The 23,407-nt window shown below is 42.0% G+C and overlaps 4 protein-coding genes across 5 annotated transcripts in view; 3 read left to right on the top strand and 1 right to left on the bottom strand.

Annotated features, from left to right (window-relative positions):
* Positions 1-23,407, top strand: part of LOC120955475 (DNA topoisomerase 2) — a 197,370-nt gene that overhangs the window by 138,932 nt on the left and 35,031 nt on the right. The window lies entirely within an intron of this gene.
* On the top strand, positions 1,445-6,918 carry LOC120957116 (protein dimmed). Its single transcript, XM_040379125.2, has 3 exons — positions 1,445-2,041; positions 4,009-4,269; positions 4,552-6,918. Exons 1-3 carry the CDS (start codon positions 1,646-1,648, stop codon positions 5,317-5,319), a joined length of 1,425 nt encoding a protein of 474 aa, XP_040235059.2. The 5' UTR covers positions 1,445-1,645; the 3' UTR covers positions 5,320-6,918.
* On the bottom strand, positions 18,881-21,697 carry LOC120957413 (DNA polymerase delta subunit 2). 2 transcript variants are annotated; one of them, XM_040379615.2, is made up of 5 exons: positions 21,301-21,697; positions 21,045-21,228; positions 20,850-20,858; positions 19,763-19,887; positions 18,881-19,700 (listed from the first exon to the last, which is right to left on the bottom strand). In XM_040379615.2, exons 1-5 carry the CDS (start codon positions 21,589-21,591, stop codon positions 18,933-18,935), a joined length of 1,377 nt encoding a protein of 458 aa, XP_040235549.2. In that variant the 5' UTR covers positions 21,592-21,697; the 3' UTR covers positions 18,881-18,932. The 2 variants fall into 2 exon arrangements, with proteins under 2 accessions (XP_040235549.2, XP_040235550.2); XM_040379616.2 differs by lacking the exon at positions 20,850-20,858.
* LOC120957414 (protein D2-like) lies at positions 21,969-22,882 on the top strand. Its single transcript, XM_040379618.2, has one exon. It carries the CDS (start codon positions 22,040-22,042, stop codon positions 22,658-22,660), a length of 621 nt encoding a protein of 206 aa, XP_040235552.2. The 5' UTR covers positions 21,969-22,039; the 3' UTR covers positions 22,661-22,882.

Below are 23,407 nucleotides of genomic sequence, written 5' to 3'. Positions count from 1 at the left end.
GCGGTCTGCCTGCGTGCACACGCCAATCGGGCGGTGTTTCCTCCGACGGCAATTCATAGTTGGGACTAGGCATGTGTAAAATGAACGAGAATCGCACCGTTCGAACAGTTCGGTAAAGTGCACGAACGAACGAGGTTCTTAACAAAAAGAACGACCAGGACTTTTGGAAGAAACTGACTACACCGAACGCGTTCGAACGTTCCGTTCAGTGTTCGACGGCACACATAAATGTGGTAATAAAACGTGCAAAATCATATCGCTTTCTCCCTCATTCTCGCACCGTGCGAACGGGTCGTCAGAGATCAAAATGTACCCTGTTGGTGTTGAAATCGTACCCATACAACTCAATTCCTCGAACGCCGTCGAATTTGTCCAGCAGTGTTCGATACGTGTGCTGTTGGTGTGGAAATCGTATCTATACGACTGAATTCATCGAACGCGTTCGAACTGGTGTTCGATCTGTGTTCTGTTGGTGTGTAAATCGTACCTACACAACTGAATTCATCGAACGCGTTCGAATTGGTGTTCGATCTGTGTTCTGTTGGTGTGTAAATCGTACCTACACAACTGAATTCATCGAACGCGTTCGAACTGGTGTTCGATCTGTGTTCTGTTGGCATGGAAATTATACCTATACAATTCAAAAGATCGAGCCCGTTCAAACGGATTAGTCATTGTTCGCGAATGAACTGAACTGAATTGATTGCGCTCATCATGTTGATCCATATTTAAGTAGTTTTTTTAAATAGAATCCTTAAGTGTGTATAAGGCATGGGGTACAATATATGCAGGAGACATTTTTGCTCGTATTAGTTTTTTACATGCTAGTTTTTGGTCGGTTTTGCGATGGATTGTGTTGACCAGACAGCCGAGTGTTTAATGTTTTTAAATGATTGGTTTTAACCGCAGAATGAGTACTTCTTTGGCTACAGTATGCGTCTATGGTGGGTAAATGAAAAAGATAACAAGCGTTCTTTGTGAATAAAAACCTCATGAAACAAAGAACGAAAGAATCGTCGTTCGCGTTCGGTTCTTTTTGGTGAGCGAACTAGTTCGTTCGCGTTCGGTGAAAAGAATCGTTTTGCCCATGCCTAGTTGGGACGATTACCCAGCCCGCCCATCCGTGGCCCATTTTTCTTCGGTCCATCGTTACACGCTTCGGTTGAAATGGGGGGGGGGGGGGGGGGGGTGTTGAAATGAGAGCTTGCTTGCCACTTGGTAAAGAATTTTATCCCGTTTTCCCCCCACCCCGTACGTGGCTGGCTAACGAGGATTGGCAACATTGTTATCACGCCGTGTTCTTTTCCAGAGTTCCTTTTTCACATTGCGCGATACCATTTTTTCTCACCACTCTCACTCTGTAAAACTGCAATATTCTAATATTTATGTTATTTCATCTCGTTTTTAGTACCTTTTTTAATGTCTCTCTCACTTCGTTTCTTCATGTTTCTTCCAGGTAGACGTCTCATTAGTTCATCATTATTGCTGATGAGACAAAATGATGACCCTTTTCATCGAATAACGCTTCATACGACGACGTAGCAGTTCCCTTAAAAAAAGGATAAGAAACTTTCACATTCAAATTCCACGCACAATACGCACCAACCTCTCCACGCCGGTAGAGCAAACGCATTCGACAATCGCGATGCGTTCCGATCTGTCCGACGACAAGCACAGCGTGCAGTTGGCTGCGGCAGAAATAGCCGAATCGTCCGACACCAGCGGATTCTACGAGCTGGCCTCGAACGGTTCCACCAACGGTATCATCAGCGGCACTGGACACCATTCCCATCATCATCATTCGCAGCAGCAGCAGCAGCAGCAGCAACATCATTCGCCGCACCAACCACATCACCATCATCACCATCACAGTGGCCATGCCCAACAGCATCATCACCAACCTCATCATCACCAGCATGAGCTGCAGCAGGACAAGAACGCTAACCTGCTGTCGGTCGACTCCCTTACGACACATTCGACCGGCGGTGCAACGCTGAGGGCAACATCACGACCGAAAAGGGCCACCAGACGGATGCAAATGGTAAGCGTTGTGGCCAAGCGAGTAACTTGTGTCCTTTTGCCGGTTTTTTTACAGAGCCCTTTAAGGTGGATTGTGTTGTGTAGGGTTACTTCATATCGTTGTTTTCAAGCGTTTGAACGCGCTACCTTACCAACCATGGCATACTTTGCACACCGTTTAATCGACTTTCTTCGTAAAAACAACTCGTCCTCATACTACCCGGTCTCTTTCTCTCTCGCTCTATGCTCCCCAAGCACCCTGAAATTTCGCCCTTGCATGATGGGGTTTTTATTTTGCGATAAAAATAAGCTGATAGTCCACACTTTTTACGACTCTAATTACTGAAATCGATATCGCAACCCACAAACGTACACCGGCACACCACTCCGCACCGAAACGTAACGGGGCGCTAGGTCAGGCCACCATAACAGATGCCAGGTGCCACACTTGCGGGGGGGATTTGTTGTGGGCGCATCGACGAATGCGAAAATTCAATCAACCTAGTGGCGGAAAAGGCTGTACCTGGGGAACTGCCGAAAAGAAGCGACAAATGCTCCAAAGCCCTCCCAAGTGCCACCGTTGAATCCGGTCGGTATCGTGTGTCCGACGTGGCGGATATTAAACGCTTTTGTTTACTCTGTCATAATGATAATCGTGCCTTGAATCCGGTTCACGAATATTGGCAAACGGTGGGTACGCTCTCCCATTGGGCCGTGGTTCGTGTGGAACAGCAGAAAACGAATGCACCACTCCAACCGGGGCTTTAGTTATGTTTGGACTCACCTGCATCTATTTTTGCTGCTGAGTACTGGACTTGCGTTTTTGTGGGCTATAATATTTTCTCCCGTTTACTTTTTCTAATTCCACATTCTTCCGAACCAACCAAAGCCTGTTGAACGCGCAACGAAAGTGAAAGTCATAAACAGCTAGAAGTAAAAGGAAAGCGAAAGTGAAATGAGTTTTCTATCGTGGGATTGTAATCTTGTTCAATTTATGGCGCTATTAGAGCCTCGAGAACGGTTTGCATTGGATGATCCATCGGTATAGCGGTATCGTTTGAAGGGGAAAGGGATCAAACAGCCAGAAAAGCTAAGTGGAAATGGGGAAAGCAGAATTAAAATGAATTAGATAGGCTATTACTAATCGATGCAATACCTTTCGCATACATCGCTGAGTAATGAAGAATAAAACAAACACATTTCGATAAAACAAATTAACAGCGTTGACAGGGCATTATTTAGTTCACAAGACTTTGGTTTTGGACTTCAGAGAAGTTGCTCCCAATCATAGACTAGGAATTAGTCTAATAGTGGCGAGTAATTAAGAATTGAGTCGCATATTCTCTCCAACTCTGGCTCTGATAAAAAAAATTAGACTCCACATCAAAACCGGATTCCGCTCCGAAATTCCGAAAGACTCTGCAAGACTCTGGAAGATGAACTCAGCCGAGTCCAGACGATCGAATTGACCCAGAGTCGTCCGGATTTATGGATATCGAGTATTGGACATCCAGGAATAGCCTAACACCATGTTTCTGTCACTGTTCTGATCTAATTCTAGATCTGCGAGAGTGTATCTGTTCCTGTGTTTCAGGAACTGTATCTTCTAATGTTCCCGATATTGTCCCATTGCACTTCCGCTGTACCAAGCCTAAGTCTAGACTTTTACTTGTCCTGTTTACGTACTGACCATATTTTCTTTAACAGGAATCATTAGTTTGTTGAAAGTTACTACAGATGCACAGGGATCTAGTATATGCAGCTATTGACCATTCAAAATAGTTAGAATTCTGATCTTAAAGGAAGATCTTTGAGAAGATCTTTGTAGAAACACCTGAACCTAAGTACAACTTTGAACTATTTCATTTATCCTATCACATTCTATTAATTCTATTCCGAATAAAGAAAGCACGGATCGAACTACCAGCTTCCATCAATGTGCAAACTTTTCCTACGTACTAAAAACACCGCTTTCCCTCATTCACGCAGGAAGCTACCATCGATCCGGACATGACGGATTCCAGCTCGCAGAGTGACGACACGAGCTGCGGTAGTAGCCGCACGGGCAGCCGGGGCAGTAACGGCGGTGGCCGTTCGGGCCAGGGCGCCGCCGGCAATGGTAACAGCAGCAGCAGCAGTGCGGCCCGCCGTCGCAAGGGCGCCATGAACGCAAAGGAACGCAACCTGCGACGGCTCGAGTCGAACGAACGCGAGCGAATGCGAATGCACAGCTTAAACGATGCGTTTCAGGTGAGATTTCCCAGCACGGGTGGTATTGTTGGTTCGCGAAATTGTTTAGTTATTTCTTCCGGCTCAAATATCGCACACGCCCTTGAGAAGTTGTGCGATGCTACTGCTCTTCAACTTGCCTTAATACGTTCTTCCGTTTGTTTGTTTGTCTTTTTAATGTCCAACTTGACTTGATGGCCGGCATTTGGATCGATCGGGAATTTGATATGGTGCGAATTCTAACGCCGGGTTTTCATCAATCGTGGAATCTACTATCTATCCTACCTAACCTACCTACCCCAGTCCCTGCGGGAAGTCATACCGCATGTGAAAAAGGAGCGCCGGCTGTCAAAGATCGAGACGCTTACGCTGGCGAAGAACTACATCACCGCGCTAACCGACGTCATTATCGTGATGCGGGGCGAAGGCGAAGCGGCCGCTGCCGCCAATGCTGGCCTTCCGCTGGCAGGTAGCAGCAGCAGCAGCACGTTACCGCTAACCGATGCTGGCACACTCGCCCTGCAGAACAACTGTCTTGCAGCAATCCCGACCAAAGCGCAGCAACCGGAAGTCGTGGGTCCGTGTCATGCAGCCGATGTGGATCCGATTACCACCTCGCTCGACCTTATCTCCGCGTCCGTCGGCACGGCGCTCGACTGCCACGAGCGCGTCCTGCAGCATCATCACCTGTCGCTAGTGCCGCATCATCCTCATCACCATCATCATCAGCAGGTGCAGGACGGTGCAGGCAGTGGCGGTGGCGGTGGCGGTGGTAGCAATAGTAGCAGCAACAGCAGCACCAGCACAACAAGCAATGGCAGTCGCAGTAACGCGAGTGTAACGCCAAATCCACCAACCAACTCCACCGGTAGCATCGTGGATGTGTCCGCCGTGACGGGAACGAATGGGCACCATCCGCACCATCACCATCACCACCAGCAGCAGCAGCAGCAACAGCAGCACGGTAGCATAAACAACAATCACCTTAATACCCACCATTTCAATAACAATAGCGCTAGCAGTATAGATATCGAAAACAGCTTCTACGAGGATCCATTTCAGATGATGTAATCCCTCATTCTTGACTCGAACTGTACACCGCTCCCAAGAGGGGGGCATCCCATACACCCATGCTGCTACACACACACACACTGATAAATTCTACCTGAATGCAAAGGAAAAGAACGAATCAGCGTGAAGGACATTACCCACCTACCCGATAGTCCGCCATATTGGTGAATTGTTTTGTGGCAGCTGGTTTCTTTTTTTTTAACTTTCGGAGTTTCTCGAGCGAACCGCCAATGTGGAAAGAGTGTTGATTTAAGGTTCTTTCTGCCGCGAAAAGAAATTGATTTCTTTCTGCCGCGAGATGTGTGCCTCCTGAAAAATGGAGTAGCTATATTGAGTTAGTTTTCGTAAACTTCCCAGTTAATTCAGTCCTTACCCCAGTACTGTTTGCTAGAATTGCGTGCAGGTCACTGTTACTTGACAGCTCATGTCAACATCCAACAAAAAAGCCATGGCCTACTTTAGTACCTTCATTGAACCTCCCAACTTCAGCAATCTCTTGCTTCTTGTGTTGTGGTCTTATGCTCCAACAATTCTACAGTATATTTTAAAAATTAGAACAACACAAAAGGGTGAGTGTGAGTCTACAGCCAACATATTTGTGTTGTGTTTTCCCATTACTTTGTAACTCCAGCTCCGGCCGTGTGCTACTTTTTTATTTGAATTTATACGCTTCCGTTCCCAAGCCCGGGTCCGGGATTGGTTCTTAAAATCTCTCGGCTTGTATCTGATGCACGTTTCCACTTTCCAAGGGATCCGCGCTCGTTGTCCACGAACCTTCGTTCTTCCGACAAACGTTCCTCCGCAACCTACGCGCACGCCTGGTCACCTGGCCACTATTGGTTTCAATGTAGGCCACCGTGTCTTGGGCAATTTTAAGCGCACCAGCCTTCTACGATCCTGTGTGTCTGTGTTTCGTTTGCAGAACGTGGACACATTCAAGTGTAACCCGCACCCGGCGAATACAGTTTGTCCAATCGGTGTGCGCGATGTCTTCTTCTTCTGCTTGAGGGGATAGTTGTTTTTTTTTCTTTTTTCACCTCAGTTTTGTCCGTTGTTGGTGATTTATTATTATTCCACGTGCGGGCTGAAATTCTACTCTACTGGCAACGCCTTCCCTGCCTCAGCCAGCCAGCCAGCCCGTGGGTCAGCAACCAGTGGGTGGTCGTCCTTGAGTTCTGTTACAACGGCCTGGAACTGCTGGAAAATGGGACAAGGGGATGTTGTGTGGTGAAGGGAAGATTCTTTTCATTTTCCCTCATATAAAGAAAGTCCTGTGTGTGGGATGATGATGGTATGGAAAATGGAATCGGATGAGGCAAATAATGCACGTGTTATGTTTCAACGGAGAGAGAGAGAGGGGCAAGGTAGAGCATTTTAGTGTTCCAGATTGCTTCTAATCTTTGCATGCATATTCGGGGAAAAACTGTGCTGCCCATTCTTATTGTTTGCTTATGTAGAGTGGTAGAAAAATACATCACTAGCAGCAGTTGTAGGATAAAGACAGTTATTATATTGTTTTCTTTGTAATGGATTTTTGGGGTATAGTATTGTTTCCTTGTTTTCAATGATGATGTGATAGATTTTGGAGCATCACTATCATAAAGATACTATTTTTTGAGGCAAGGTTTTGAAAACAACATATGGCGAATGTTAAGAGAAGAAGTAATAACAATATCTTGCTATTTCAATTCTTTGTGCATTTGTTGTCCGTCCTTATCAAAATTAAGGGAAATCAATCAATATATGGGATAAACTAAGCCGGCACAATGACGGATTAACACGAGTGTAGGCCCTAAGCGGTGTACACAAATGTAGGCATTTCTGAAGCGTCGGTTGAGAAGTTGTATGAGATCTTCTAAACCAGAGAAGGATTGGAAAGCAAATTTAATTGTGAACTCGAGACCTCGGGGCCCAGCCATGAGGAAGACGAGCCGCCAGTACACCCCGGCTTTTTCTTTGGCAACGTCCCTTATTTAGTACTGATTTTAGGTCTACGATATTTGGTTCTAATGATCCACTTTTCAGTATAATTAACTCGTATAGCTATGTTAACAGCATTGTCGATCCTAGCGTGTGTGTTAATTTGAACATTTTTAAAAGCATGTTGAGGCTGTCCGGAATTTGAATCAAATCGTCCGTAATTTAAAACATGAGCTCGAAACTGTCCAGAATATGACTTAAAATTTTGTTGCAAATTTTTTGTTATTTTACAATGTTTTGAGTAAAATTACTGTAAATCTTTATTTTGTTCTCAAAAGTAGAAGGTTTGCTCTAGTAAACGCCGCTAGACCGACGTTTGAGTAATTTAAATTGAATTAGTTAAAAAATATTAAATGCCAAAAATCGCGTGTCCGTAATTCGAAGCAGTACGGTATATGAATTACAAATGAGCATTTTTTATTTAAATTTTTTTAGTCTTCAGCCTTTTTCAAAATTCAACCTCATATCTGGTTTATCGAACAGCCAATACGAATATCATTCAAGTTTAATTCAATCATACTTTAGTAATGCCCTATACTTTGAAGTACAGTTTTTACCCCTCCTTTCCTTTCCTCAAACTTTCTCTACACGCACACAGCTCTGCCCCTGTCTTAATACATATAGATCTCAAATCTATCAGCGACGAAAAACACCAACTTTCTCCTAAGCCCTTCAAATTCAATTACAACCCACCCCAAATACGCTTGTGTGCAAAATGGACTAGCTCTGGAGACTGCCGTACTGGCTGGATGGAAGCGAGCCTAAAGATCTAAAATGGATTGAGGATATTTTTGCCCAAATATCTTCATGTGCATCCTTCCTTCCTTGTCTGCGCAAAACGTACAAAACAAAAAACAAAAAAAAAACGCTAAACGAATCAACGAGTTCCCTCTATTGGGCACTACTGCAAGCCTTCAAGGATGTCCTTTACGTCCTTCGATGATGAAGCATACAAAACCTGGGCCGGTAAAGAAGTTAGCGGATTGAAATTAGGTGACACGTTTTTACCTTAAGGGACACTTCGAGGACTTAAGGGACGAGACGCAGGCCTCGCAAACACGCAAAACGTGTCCCTGCTTTGCCCAGGACTATCGTCACCTTAAAGCACAGCAATTGGGCAGCAGGTACGGTGACACTGTAGCGTTATCGCCGCCGACGTAACGTATCTTCGTCAAAAGGCGACAGATAATAAATTTATCGAAAATATTTTTCCCCACCCTACCAGGGTGCCTCATTCCTCAGCACTAATGCTTTTACGAGCTTTCCTGCATCATAAAGAGCCCCACCGTGCGCCTTCGTTCTTACCGTTCGTTCTTTGCGTATCTCCGCACCTTTAGAAGGAGATAGATTTGTGTACGTTTCACCTTTCTGCAAGCCCAAATGGGAGACTTTTTCTTGGCTGTTGTCATAATACGCTGCTTCTGCTCTAAAGAGCTTCCTTTTTGTTAGAGTTAGATACCCTCGTCAACTCGGGTCGAACCCGGGGTGAACTTGTTATACGCACCTTTCATTTTTCTTTTTTTTTTTTTTACACGACCTTGGAATTCATTGCTTCTGCTCAAGTTCCGCAATTTTATTCCCACTTTCCACAACCCTCCGGTGACACCGTGCACGGCAATGATTCTGTTGCGAAAGAATTCAAAAGCTGTAAAACGATTTAGAACGTGACAGGGAAGCAGCAAACTCGCCGGCGGCCGGGGTTTAACCATGGTTCCGTCCCTGTTTGTCATGGCAAATCGATTCCTGTTTTTTTTGTCGTTTATTTGCCTACTCCGAAACCCCACCCTGCTGCCCCTTGCTCATCCAGAATGTCTTCCAGGGCACCATTCGATGGGGAATGCCGAAGCGGGTTTATCGGGCAATCGTTATCACCAATGACGACCGTGCGTGCGTGTGAAAGTATTATATTATTGCCGTTCTTGTACACCGTTCCACCCCGTCTATCTCCAGCCCGTCCCAAGATGGAAGTAATTTCATTCTAACCCGGATCGAATAGGATAATTTGTCGATCGTGCGACAGACACACACCACCATCACCACCAAGCCGGGGTTCCGGTGGGATGAATGTCAGTGTGGCAATGGGGAGAAATGATACACCGTGTGGGCCGTATCGGAACGATTGTGGAAAGAATCTGAATACATCAATCATAATTTTATCTTTTTCTCCTCCTTCACTTTCCCGCTTGAACTCGAGCAACTGGCGCCAATGTTGAAGAATAAAGGGCAAGGCGTCTCCATTTAAAGGGAAAGTGTAAAAGCAGCGCCTGCTATAGGTGGCTCATGCGTTGCCACGTGCGATACAATTAGAATTTTGTGCTTTTTTCTATAATCAAATAGAGTTATTGATTATTTTATCCTATTGGAATATATTTTTTTGGTTTATTTTTTTATATTTTTTACATTTCAATCCAGTTAATCGATTTTTTCCGATTTAGCAAAACTTTTTGTGATCGGTTATTTAACAATACAGATATTTCCCGACATACGCTGTTAATGCGGCAATAGCGTATCTCAAATATTAACTTAAGTCAAATTTCGAGGTTTTCAGTCAAATTATAGTTAATTTTCGAACAATTTAGCTTGAAGTGGTGAGTTTAGTTATTTGATTTGTTATTTCTTACGAAATTAGTTATTTGATCTGATTTTAACTGAAGGTTACAATTTTGTACCTTTAAAATTTTCACATTTGACGTGTCAAATCGGTACAAGTTGCTCGAAGAGAACTAAAATTTACAAAATCGCGTATATTGAGTTTTTCGTACATCTGGGAATACCTGTATAAGATCTTTCTCTAAATTTACTTTATTGTTTTTACCCGTACTAAAGGTTATAAAACAATTCAGGTTTAATGTTATAGATAACCTCTTACTTTCTGTTATCGTTCTTGTCTTGGCTGATTTGGGTCCTCTGCAATTGACAATTAAAGCAGATTAAAGCAATTAAACTAGTTGTAACACTTTTCAGAAATGTCTATAGCTAAAAACGCATCAAAACACTGAACTCTAGACAACCCTTTATTATATTGGAGTGTTTATATCATGTATTTAATTGTGAAATGAGTTACCTTGCAACTTTTAAATTGTATTAATTTTTACATTTACATTTTACAAAGGCTTAACACTTACCTTTTGTCAGCTACCAAGCGTCTCCATTGAAGGTGTAGAAGCTGTTCGTCCTCGAGTTTTCCATTAATTTTCACTATAAAACAACGCTTCACGACATTCAATACCGCCAACTTATCTCTCCTTCTACTAAATTACATTTGGCACATGCTTTGTTATTGAAAAAAACTCTCTTTCTCGCTCTCTCAAGCGTAAAAGTCTCGCGTGCCCCCTCCCCTCTAAACCTTCTTTGACGAGGTCTCATAAACACCGTTTACATTTCCCATTTATTGTTTTATCATTCCCACTTGAACCACCGACAATCAACAGGTGGCAATCATTCTTAGAGGCTCAATTATTTCCCACTGTCACGCCTCGCAACGCTTCCAACTCAACTCGAGTGTATTCTCAATTTGCTCAATCTTCTAATCCTTCCCAACCCAACACATCCTCATTCATCACACATCCCACCACTTGGTTGAAGCGATGTGCAAACGGCTTCACATCAATCTGTTCACACCACCCAATCCATGCGCCATTCCGGCCACGTGTTGCCGCCTGTGTTGGCAGGCGTGTTGTTGTCTTTTCGGCGCAAAGACGCAAAAGCAGATAAACACGTATTTATGTGTTATAGGGCTAATTCTATCAAACCGATTCTTCGCCCCACTCACTCGGATGGTGAGGGATGTATTGAATGCTGTACCCCGAGCCTCGCACGACCCTGTATAATGCACTCACCCCCCCCCCCCCCCCCTTGGATGGGGTTAGGATATCACGAAGCAAGCGCAAAACAAAAAGATGTGTTCTTCAACTCCAACGCCTCCTTGGTGTGTCTGGTGTTGGGGGATCCTTCCAAGAATTGCTTCGCCTGGTCGCCGCTTTTTTTGCTGTTGTTTTTCATATCGAAAGTTGAACCGAAAGGAAAAATCCTTTAAGGAACCGTTTATAATAACATTACACGCAGATTTACGCCCTTTCTACAAAGGCGTGCAGTAGCGCAACACGCAACGTCTCGACGACTCGAGAGATAGGGGTTGCCTCCCTCGGGGCATGCGGGTGTCCCACGCACTCCCCCTCTTCAACTCGAAGGTGTGAAACACCATTAGCAACCGAAAAGTGTATATATGGCCAAGCTGCAGCTTTTGCTTGTGGAGCCAACCAACGTGATAACGCCAACGGGGAATTGAAAAAAAAAACAGGGCCCAAATTCCAACCCACCCAAGAAACGATGGAAAAGATTTCGTTCACAAGAGGGCAAAGGACATTCCCCCAGTTTACCCGTTTGTTCCGTGGGATGTGTGTACTTGTGTGAGCTTCGCTCCTGCGGAAGAATTCTCCGGTACGAGAGACATACGCGTTTCACTCTTGCCGTGCAAATATGGAAGCTTTCCCTTTGCCCTGCTACTACCCTCCACCCCTTTTTCAACGCTCTTTTTCTTGTTGTTGTTAAGCATATCATTCATCACCAAAGTGCCATAACGAAACGGTGCGAGGAGAGAGAGAGAACATAAAACATCCACCAATCTTAGACCGAACGGAACGCAACGGGACAAAATACGGAGAACACGGAGCACCGGGTACCGACGACGATTTATCAGGATTTTCGTCAGTTCAACGCGTCAACGAATTTGTTATTCTATTTCTTGGCGTTTGTGTGTTTGTGTTTCCCCATTTTTTAACTCCCTCCCAGTTCACGCGGTTCATTCAAACAAAATGCTGCAAAAAAAAGAAAAGGAGTTTGTTTGGTGAGGAAGGTTGTCAAACCCTTTCTTCCCTGTCAAAGCAGGCCGAGAAGTGGGGTTGGTTGGTTGCTGCTTGAAAAGTAATAACTTCAGCCAACATGACGCGAAGCGCCGTTGTTTGCGGTTCGCGTGACACTCGTCGTTTGGAGTTGGTGTGCCACATTTGTAGTTTTTTCTTCTTCTTCTTCAAGCAAACCTCTCGTCCTCCTCCAACTCGAGAATCATCCGAATCATCTGTTATCTGTTTGGATATGATTCAGCGGGACAACGCCGGGCGGGACAGTGACACACATCCCTGTGTGCTTGTGTTGGGGCGCCGCCGGTGCGGTCTGCCAACGACATGAGGACATTTCACTCGCGCAAAAGTGTCATGCTGTGTTAGCGAAAGGAGAAAAAAAACTCACATATTTATGTTAATCAAATTTGACATGCCGATTTCCTGGAATCAAACAACGCACTTCCGTGTTCCGTGGCGCTTCTCCTTCTCCTGTTGTAGTACCATATCTTGTGGGAGAACTTGATGTAACGCTTCAAAATACACTCTATCACAACCACGCAAGAAGAGAGTCGTAAGAGACGCGGGTGTTTGTTTGTACACAAGGAAAAGGCTTGCTTGGAGCAGTGCTTTTCCTCTTAACGGGTGAGTTCTGCTCCTTAAATAGTCATCGCGCATCATCGCGGATTTGCCTCCATTGCCAAAGCACACACAAGACAGCGGACCTCATCCTCCTCCTGGGAATGGCGTCTAATTATTGCTTTAGTAATCAAATTATTTTTGGAACAGGGATTTACAGGTTGGGTAGTCTTGGAGAGAGGATACAAGAGAAAAGCAGCACCCCTGTAAACAACAGTAACAACGAAACGGTGTTTTTAAATATCCTACTCGATAAGATGAGTAACTTTTCGAGGAAATGGTAGCAAACGCGATGCTGTCGGTTGTATTTAGACACTTTTTTTTGTACTTTTCACAACAGTTGTTTTGTTAAATCCATTTCGGGAGATCACTTTCGCTTTTCGAGTACGTTCTGTAGCAGATAAGTAGGCCTTGACACGACAGTTGTCACCTACAGGCTTTATATGCAGCTTTTAAAAAGGCCTTTAACATACAAAATTCGATCGTACAGGACGGGTTATGTGTCCCCTTTAAGGGGTTTCCAGGAGTTCTCATAGTTGTGGGACACTTCCTTGACTCTTTCTTATGAGAAGTGAACTTCATATGATGGAAATTGGACGCTATGGCATCCTTATTGAACAGGCCCCTTGGAAATTCTTATTGGATTTGTCCAACAAGGGTGCTATAGAGTCTAATTCCCATTGCATTACTTTCATTTCACGCAAGAAGGAGTCAATAAAGTCTCCCACAGTTATGAGAAACCCTGTAAATGGCAATTTGGAAGATTTTCTATTTCTGTTTAAATTTGTGTTCCACATGTTCCACCATTTGAACAATTAATCCTTTTTGTTCCATACCCCAAACATTAGTTTAAATCCTCTATTTATGGTCTGTTTACTCGCTGCATAACGCACATCTTGCACTTCGGCCACTGACCTGCATTCACACACAAGCACTCTCTCTCTCTGTGGGTGTCTTTGAATGCAGTAATATTTTCTCATCCATTCCACACGTGCTATTTGGCATGGTGCTCTTCCCAAGCCCACACTCCACCGAGTATGAGTTGCACAGAAACAGCCGGTTTAATGGAGCTGTATAATGCAATTATTTTAACCCGTCGGTGAAAAAACAGCACAACAACATTCCATTCCTTTCGAACGGGTTGATCTCAAAAGGGACACTCACACACCCGCCTAGAGGTGTGGAAGCTTAACGAGACTATTTTCTAGCAAACGACCATCATCATCATAACCATTTGGTTCGTATTTTCAACACACCATAGTGTGAAGCTCAGAGACAGAAACCAGAAAGTTGCACAAAACAAATTCATTAAAGGCAGGAAAGGAACGGTGTCCAATGTTTTAAATTTACAAAGCAACATTATCGAGCTAGATGATTTTCTGTTTTTCATCATTACCGGTATAATTTTCTCGTTTTATCTTGCATTTAAGTTACCACATTAAACGGCTCGCTACGGGTAGAGACTCTCGATCGCTTGCAACATTGAACCATGGGCTCTAAAACAAACCAAAATTGTAAAATAATAGTTTAAAGCTTTAAATGTTAAGTAAACAAACTTCCTCCATGCGATATAAAATAAAAAGAGAAATAAAAAAATAAACCATTTTAAATAACACAACGACGTCAAATGATACAGCGCGCGCTGATGGCTCATAATTGATGAGAAAATGGTTTGGGAAAATGTAGAAAAATAAGCCAAAAAAGAATAAGCAAAACATGTTAATTAAAATTTAAACATTACACATTATTTAGTAAAATTCGTTACTAAACCAACGATGCTGTGCGAATAAATAATTAAATCATAAGAACCTAACGAGAATGGTGAAATGCAGATCTGCTACAGCAAACTTGCTATTGTTTGTTGAAAAGAGATTAGTTAAAAATGGAAATATTTTTTTATTACTATAATTTGTACAGTGTAGCACAATGTAAACAGACGTAAAAAAATGAAACGATCATTTATTAAATAAAGAACATTATTTTTAATTTGTTTAATATAACAAACCAAACAATTACCTTATTCCCCGCAAAGATGTAACGCAAGCTGTCCAGAAACGATGTGTAAATAAGGGGAACTAGTAAACCACCCGAAAACCAAACATACAACATAGCTGCTGGTACCAACACGAACAAGTACAAATGGATGATAAAGAAACGAATTGCCAAACAAAACAAAAAATGCACAAAAACATGATAACAAAACAAACAAACATTCCAATGAAATGTGAAACAATGAAATAAAATGTAGAGGAGAAAATAAAACCTAAGATTAGTAAGGAAATTAAGCATAGCGAGCGAGCGAGCGCATGTCAAATGGCATAGAAGAAAGTACGGTTGAGTACGGAAAGAGTTGATTAATTTTAAGCGATCGTTAACGAACTTCAATAATAATTTTTGCCATTGAAAATAAGCTTATTAAATTGTGCGTAAAATAAGGAAACAAAAAATTCAGAACGTTCTCAAGCTATCTTGCTGGAATTTAGTCAAACAGTTGGTGCCAACATACAACACAGAACTTAAGACAAATGATGTTAATTAACTAATTTCCAACTCTTAACAGTTATTATTATAAGTAATAGCTTGTCCACTTTTAGCAGTAAACTAAACCAAACCAGTAGCAATGCTTACCGTTTACCCGACACATTGTTATACTTAAAATAGCAACAGAGCGAGCGAAAGAAAGAGTGAACAAATGGGATCTCCGTTTGTACATGTGTCGATGTCCTTCCATGGTGCAGCTATTTCAAAAAAATCACATTCACTAACTATTAGAAAAACATGTAAGCAAAACGGACTAAAACTGACACCGCAGCCCCCCCTCCTGGGGAGCAAATTCAGATGAACGTGTTTCATCGCACTGTATAATAAAAAAAAGAAGCTTTGTTATATTAGTAGTGGTAAATGTATATTAAGCTCTATTCGATAAGAAACATTGATCGCTTTTAACACGGCAACGCAGCGTTGCAAGCATATTAGCATTAGAAAACATTTAACACTGCACTGCAGCATTAGACGGCCATCTGTGTACCATCTTGTTCGACCTTTAACCTTAACCTTCGTCCCTTTAGCTACCACCGATCACCATCATCTTGCACCGGGGCACGCATCGCTCGCTTGCACCCTCTCTAATTCGTGCGTAAATGTGTTTTGGTGCTCACACATCTAGCGTGTCTGTCGCGTGTTTTCTTCAACTGTACTACCAAACCAAACTTCCTATTCTCGTGTGTATCTGAATGTTAGTAGAATGAAAGTTGAACCAACACAATGGCAAGGCATAAGCAAAAAACCCCGGGCTATACAGTTTACCGTGTGTGTTTGCGTTGGGGTCAATAATAAAACCACATTCAAATAATGTTAACCGATTTTGTTTTAGTGTGTTTTTTTGTAGTGTTTGTAAAATGATAAATTGATATGTCGCCGACATGTTAGTTATAGCAGTTGCAGTACTAATCTCTATTCTTCTTGGTAGGTATTTCAAATCTCTTGAGACATTAATTATTTAATTTCTGTTTTTCGTTTCTTCTATAATCTATAATTATATTATTCTATAATTCTGTAGTTCTTTAGTTCTTTAGTTCTTTAGTTCTTTAGTTCTTTAGTTCTTTAGTTCTTTAGTTCTTTAGTTCTTTAGTTCTTTAGTTCTTTAGTTCTTTAGTTCTTTAGTTCTTTAGTTCTTTAGTTCTTTAGTTCTTTAGTTCTTTAGTTCTTTAGTTCTTTAGTTCTTTAGTTCTTTAGTTCTTTAGTTCTTTAGTTCTTTAGTTCTTTAGTTCTTTAGTTCTTTAGTTCTTTAGTTCTTTAGTTCTTTAGTTCTTTAGTTCTTTAGTTCTTTAGTTCTTTAGTTCTTTAGTTCTTTAGTTCTTTAGTTCTTTAGTTCTTTAGTTCTTTAGTTCTTTAGTTCTTTAGTTCTTTAGTTCTTTAGTTCTTTAGTTCTTTAGTTCTTTAGTTCTTTAGTTCTTTAGTTCTTTAGTTCTTTAGTTCTTTAGTTCTTTAGTTCTTTAGTTCTTTAGTTCTTTAGTTCTTTAGTTCTTTAGTTCTTTAGTTCTTTAGTTCTTTAGTTCTTTAGTTCTTTAGTTCTTTAGTTCTTTAGTTCTTTAGTTCTTTAGTTCTTTAGTTCTTTAGTTCTTTAGTTCTTTAGTTCTTTAGTTCTTTAGTTCTTTAGTTCTTTAGTTCTTTAGTTCTTTAGTTCTTTAGTTCTTTAGTTCTTTAGTTCTTTAGTTCTTTAGTTCTTTAGTTCTTTAGTTCTTTAGTTCTTTAGTTCTTTAGTTCTTTAGTTCTTTAGTTCTTTAGTTCTTTAGTTCTTTAGTTCTTTAGTTCTTTAGTTCTTTAGTTCTTTAGTTCTTTAGTTCTTTAGTTCTTTAGTTCTTTAGTTCTTTAGTTCTTTAGTTCTTTAGTTCTTTAGTTCTTTAGTTCTTTAGTTCTTTAGTTCTTTAGTTCTTTAGTTCTTTAGTTCTTTAGTTCTTTAGTTCTTTAGTTCTTTAGTTCTTTAGTTCTTTAGTTCTTTAGTTCTTTAGTTCTTTAGTTCTTTAGTTCTTTAGTTCTTTAGTTCTTTAGTTCTTTAGTTCTTTAGTTCTTTAGTTCTTTAGTTCTTTAGTTCTTTAGTTCTTTAGTTCTTTAGTTCTTTAGTTCTTTAGTTCTTTAGTTCTTTAGTTCTTTAGTTCTTTAGTTCTTTAGTTCTTTAGTTCTTTAGTTCTTTAGTTCTTTAGTTCTTTAGTTCTTTAGTTCTTTAGTTCTTTAGTTCTTTAGTTCTTTAGTTCTTTAGTTCTTTAGTTCTTTAGTTCTTTAGTTCTTTAGTTCTTTAGTTCTTTAGTTCTTTAGTTCTTTAGTTCTTTAGTTCTTTAGTTCTTTAGTTCTTTAGTTCTTTAGTTCTTTAGTTCTTTAGTTCTTTAGTTCTTTAGTTCTTTAGTTCTTTAGTTCTTTAGTTCTTTAGTTCTTTAGTTCTTTAGTTCTTTAGTTCTTTAGTTCTTTAGTTCTTTAGTTCTTTAGTTCTTTAGTTCTTTAGTTCTTTAGTTCTTTAGTTCTTTAGTTCTTTAGTTCTTTAGTTCTTTAGTTCTTTAGTTCTTTAGTTCTTTAGTTCTTTAGTTCTTTAGTTCTTTAGTTCTTTAGTTCTTTAGTTCTTTAGTTCTTTAGTTCTTTAGTTCTTTAGTTCTTTAGTTCTTTAGTTCTTTAGTTCTTTAGTTCTTTAGTTCTTTAGTTCTTTAGTTCTTTAGTTCTTTAGTTCTTTAGTTCTTTAGTTCTTTAGTTCTTTAGTTCTTTAGTTCTTTAGTTCTTTAGTTCTTTAGTTATTTAGTTATTTAGTTCTTTAGTTCTTTAGTTCTTTAGTTCTTTAGTTCTTTAGTTATTTAGTTCTTTAGTTCTTTAGTTCTTTAGTTCTTTAGTCATCTAATGAACCATTTCACAAGTTATTTAGTATTTTATTTTTTTTGGTAGTAAGTTCATTAGTTATTTAGTGTCTTAGTTCTTTAGTTTTTCAATTATTTTATGTTTCGACTAATTACTTAATTGTAATGATGGGTAATCCGGAGTGGAATCATGGATCAACCGGTGCTCAAAATATGAATCCTGCTCCGGATCATAACCGGATTCGAGTCCACAATTCCGGATGAGTCCAGATCGATCCGGATCAGTCCGGATCAGTTCGGATGAGTCGGGATCAGTCCTGATCTGTCGAATCCGGGCGGGTAGGATGGCGATGCAATTGCTAAATCCCAAAAGGACTGTCAGTTATCGTTCAGACAATTCTTGATGAGTGCGTTCCCTTTCAAATAAGGCATCGAATATGTACGATTCCGTATAAGACCGAAAATACACGGACCGGAATTTCCGAAATTCCGCCTGCTGCCAAACCTATGTACAAACTGGCAACTGCAGCTTTTTCCGACTCCCGGAAAAAATGGTATTTACCCATCAGTACTTCCTTGCCTTTAAAGTTCATTAGAAGTTTAGTTAATTAATGCATTAGTTCTAACAAATTTCATCAGTGAAGGATTAACAAAATATAGTTACTGTTAGTAAAACGTTGGCGTTTCTTAAACATCGTATATAAAAAGAAAGGTAAGTCAGCTATATTTTCTCAACTACACCACAATTATATGAAATCAGAACGATTATTTATGAAAAACATTGAGATTTTATATTAAACACTCTACACTTCACACTTCACTCCTCTCCCTCAAACCCACCGACCTTGAAGCTAACCTTGCGGCACTCCATCGTACGCAGGTTGACAACGGCAACGCTTTGACTGTCCGCAAACGATGGTACACAAACCAGCCGTGTCTGCTGTCCACCAGCACCCGTCCACATTTCCGTGCTAAATTCTCCCACATTCCCGGCAAAGTACACGTGCGGACACTCACCAATAATGAACGGATCCTTCTCATAGTACGGATAGCATGGTAGCGTGTCCGGCGCGGTCGGTATCAGATGGCCCCAGCGCAGCGTAGCCTTCAGCGCTTCCAGCGGGCTCTCAATCTTGGAGTAGCGCATCACATCGAGCACATTTTGCCCCGATGTGCCCACGACGTATCGGTCCGCTAGATCAAACGCGTACGGATTCGGTACACCCCTGAACGAGGCAAATCCCTTCGACCGTGGAAACAGACAGTGGTGCATCGGTTGCTGCGGTAGCATATGATTGGCCGGATCGAACTCACCCGGCATCAGATCGATCGGGACGGATTGGGCGAGGTTGTGTATGAGCGAATCGACCGTTTTTACCGCGCCGAGCAGTGCATCCGTTTCGGTCGTTACCTTTGAGGAATGGTGATTTTTGGGCTTTGGGCTTGCTTTCACCGAATTGCCAGCGATTACGATGCGCACAATACTGGCCGCTTCCCAATCGTGACCGTCGAGCAGACCTTCGAGATTACCGAACACCCACTGCTGCAGTAGCTCCAGCGGGGTGGTAAAATCGTTCGCTGCTGACTGGAATCGCAAGAAAAAGTGTTAATTTGAATGCATTGCTAAATCCATTACGTTCATATTACCTCATTAAGGCCCGAAATTAGAACCAGCAATGGGGAAGTTTGAAGTGGTTGCAGTTCTCTCTGCGGCGCTCCTTGATAGAAGATGTAATCCTCCACGAAGAATCGTCCATCGCTTTCCTCGTACCCTTCGGTGGTTAAATTCGTGGTTTTAGGTGTGATAAAATGAGTAATTAGTTCCAATACTTTGAACATTATTTAGATTCAAATGCAAAAAAACATAAGTTTGAAGTGTAATGACGTGTTAACATTAGGGAAACCATTTTTGATATTGAATTTGAAGAAAGCTCTGTTATAAAGCATTAACATTTCCAATAATATTTACATTAACATTCACATAATGAGCTTTAGTAGTAGGAAAAATTCATAAGATTTAGTAAAATTAGATCATTATATGTGAAATTTTCATGTCGATTAAATTATATATTAGTTTATGTGATCGACTAGGGAAAAGCCGCTACGATCTCTTAGTCGTTCAGAGTATCAAGCATGAAACTGGATGACTTTACCAGCTCGTAAAGTTCTTTGAGATCGTCCACATGGACAAAAAGGGGTGGAAGGGGGGAGGGGGAGTGAAGTTGGCCGACAATGGCAGGAGACCAAATGTCGAACGTTCCTGCAGCAGGTTGACATGGCAAAAACGGTGCTACGGTGCGACGAATAAGTAAGTAATTTTGGTTTGCTACAGTTTGATGAAATATTCACAGGTATGCTAAAGATGTATACATTCACTTACATGTATCAACATAACATGGAATTGAATTAGAACTGAGAGTGTTAATAAAATTCTCCCAAAATGTATGGTTTTTTTTCTCCCAAAATGTATGGTTTTTTTTAAAGGAAGACTCTAATTATGTAGGTAATTGTGGTGAATGGCAAAAAAATTAATAGCTTAGCTTAGTATGAGCAGCAAAACAGAAAAGCCTCCATGCTTGTATATCGTGTATGTACAAATAAGTGATTTTGTGTAAAAAAAAACAGCATGAATGCTTAAAGCTAAGGAGTGCTAATAATAACTTAACATAAAAAAATGTAACCACACACATACTCGTGAGAAAACAGTGAAGCTAGATGCGATTGTTTCACTTACTGTCTTGGCCTTGTGGTGATGAGGAAATAGGTTCGGAGAGAAGTTATTTGATTCGAGAGAGGTTTCGCATTGCAATGGAACGAATAGAATATGGCATTAGGATTCAAATCGTTTGTTGCGTTGCTTTCTTCATCATTCGTTTTCACTGTTCTTCTTCGCAAAAGGGACCCAAGCAAGGTGTGGAACAAAACTTACCCATAACGGCACAGACAACTCCCGTCACAATCGAGTGCACATCGATTTTGCCCACCAGCTTGATGCGTTGCAGCGCGTCCTCCAGGATCAGAATATCGTTGTCGTTCGTGTAGTGTGACCGTGGCGGTTGCGGTGCTAGCTGATTTTCTTCCGAAATTTCACGCAATATGCTTGGTTTTAGTTCCTAAAAATGCAAAGTAAATGAAACATTTATCTCAAACCGACCTCCCAGCTGCTGCCTTTCATGCTCTCATACCTGGTGCTTAAACAGTGTACCGATGATGACGCACTTATGCGGACAGTCTTCCCTCAGATCGGCCAACCGCTTGATCGGCATCTCGGTGCCCCACTTCTTCTGCACACTGTCCTCCAGCAGCTTCAGCATTTCCTCCAGCCGGGAAGCGTAGATGAACGCGAACTGTTTGGAGAAATCTTTCTTCACGAAATGGTAACACTCCGACCGGTACGTGTACGGCACTTTTAGTCGCTCAAAAGCACCACCCTCCGAAGAGGGGCTGGAAAAGTTTGTATCGTCGGGAAATAACATGGTGCTGGTAGAATGGATCCGTATTTTCTCTTCGACGCGTTTCACTGCAGACCTTTGTAAAAGTGATGCTACGCGAACAGACCAAAACAAACCATTTTTGCGCCTACTTTGACAGCGCGCGAGGAATGACAGCACAGGGTGATTCGTTACGTGCTTTCCAGGAATGCAAAACAATGGCCGTTTTTTATGAATTTGTGAAAGAATTCGGGGTTTTTAAATGCCTTTATGTTCTATGTTCTATTTTGCATTGTCTTTACATGATTTATGATGCAAAATATCCCATCCTTGCATTGTTTGAATGCTTTCGTACACAAATGACAGCACAGGTAACAACACCCCCTGCAGGAGTGCACTCTTTTCGTTGCCTTTCGATAGCTCGCCCCATTACAAAAAAAAAAACCTGTGCTCCCCTCCGCACAGTTGCGAGACAGCATCCAACGACGAAGTTATGTCAATCTGCCGGCTGCAAACGCGTGCATCGTCCATCTTTACCACCTCGATCCGGCTGTTCAGTTCTGCGATTGCGAAAAGCATGGAGAAGCACGAAGTCGTCCCCGACGTGGTGCCGGTCGCCCCGGCCGAGGTGGCCAAGGTAACCTACCCGAGCGGTGCCATCGTCAGCGAGGGCAACGTACTCACCCCCACGCAGGTAAAGGACGTGCCGAAGGTGGAATGGAACGCGGACAGTGGCGCCCTGTACACGCTCTGCATGACCGATCCGGATGCGCCGAGCCGCAAGGAACCGACGTACCGCGAGTGGCACCACTGGCTGGTCGGCAACATTCCCGGGGCCGATGTAGCGCAGGGCGAAACGCTGTCGGCGTACGTGGGCTCGGGCCCACCGCAGGGAACCGGCCTCCATCGGTACGTGTTTCTGGTGTACAAACAGAACGGCAAGCTGACGTTCGATGAGCCGCGGCTGACCAACACGAGCGCGGACAACCGTGGCGGATTCGCCATCCGCAAGTTTGCCGAGAAGTACCAGCTGGGCAATCCGGTGGCGGGCAACTTCTATCAGGCCGAGTGGGACGATTATGTGCCGCTGCTGTACAAGCAGCTGGGTGCATAAAAATGGTGCCCGAAACCGAAGCCAGTGCTCTAAATTGGCTTAATTGGAGGTTCTGGAAACCCTCGTACCATATTGCACTTATTGCCCAATACGGGGAAGGAAAATGGTGGCGTCCCGGTTGCATCGGTAGAAATTGCTAGAAGCAAATGATGGAAAAGAAAAAAGGAAAAAAAAACAAGGCAAACAAGAATAAAAATAAACACTACTGATAAACCCCCCGCATACTGTGTTCGCTGGGGGGGCGTATGGGGGGCAAAAAAGCAATGCTATGTTGATGGTAAGTCGTTACAATTAGTGGTGGGAGATCCGAATCGGACCTACCCGATACAGATTCCAATTCCGGAGCCAGTCCGGAGTTGACTTTAGAATCTATTCTAAAATTGTAATTGGCTCTGAAATCAGAACCGGCTCGATTAACAGAATCAGAATTGATTCCAGAATTGGAATTAGCTCCGGAATGAGAATCAGTACTTGAATTGAAATAAGAAGTTTCAGAAGCAAAATCAGTTCTGGAATCTCCATGAGAATAGATCGTTTACAAGTAAATTTTGATTATTTGTGGCTATCAATACGTAGCATCATTGGATCCAAACGACTATTCTAATGGACATGCTAAAACCAACTCCGATTTCGGAACCAATTTCGATTCCGAAACCGATTCTGATTCCAGAGCCGATTTCGGAATCGATTCTGGACCTACTATCAGGAATCTATTGCAGAAAGCTTGATTTTTCCCATTACTATTTG

This window comes from Anopheles coluzzii, chromosome 3, assembly GCF_943734685.1.
Source record: "Anopheles coluzzii chromosome 3, AcolN3, whole genome shotgun sequence".
NCBI lineage: Eukaryota > Metazoa > Arthropoda > Insecta > Diptera > Culicidae > Anopheles > Anopheles coluzzii.
Note: the sequence above shows the minus strand (reverse complement) of the source record. Positions and strands in the feature narration are given on the sequence as shown.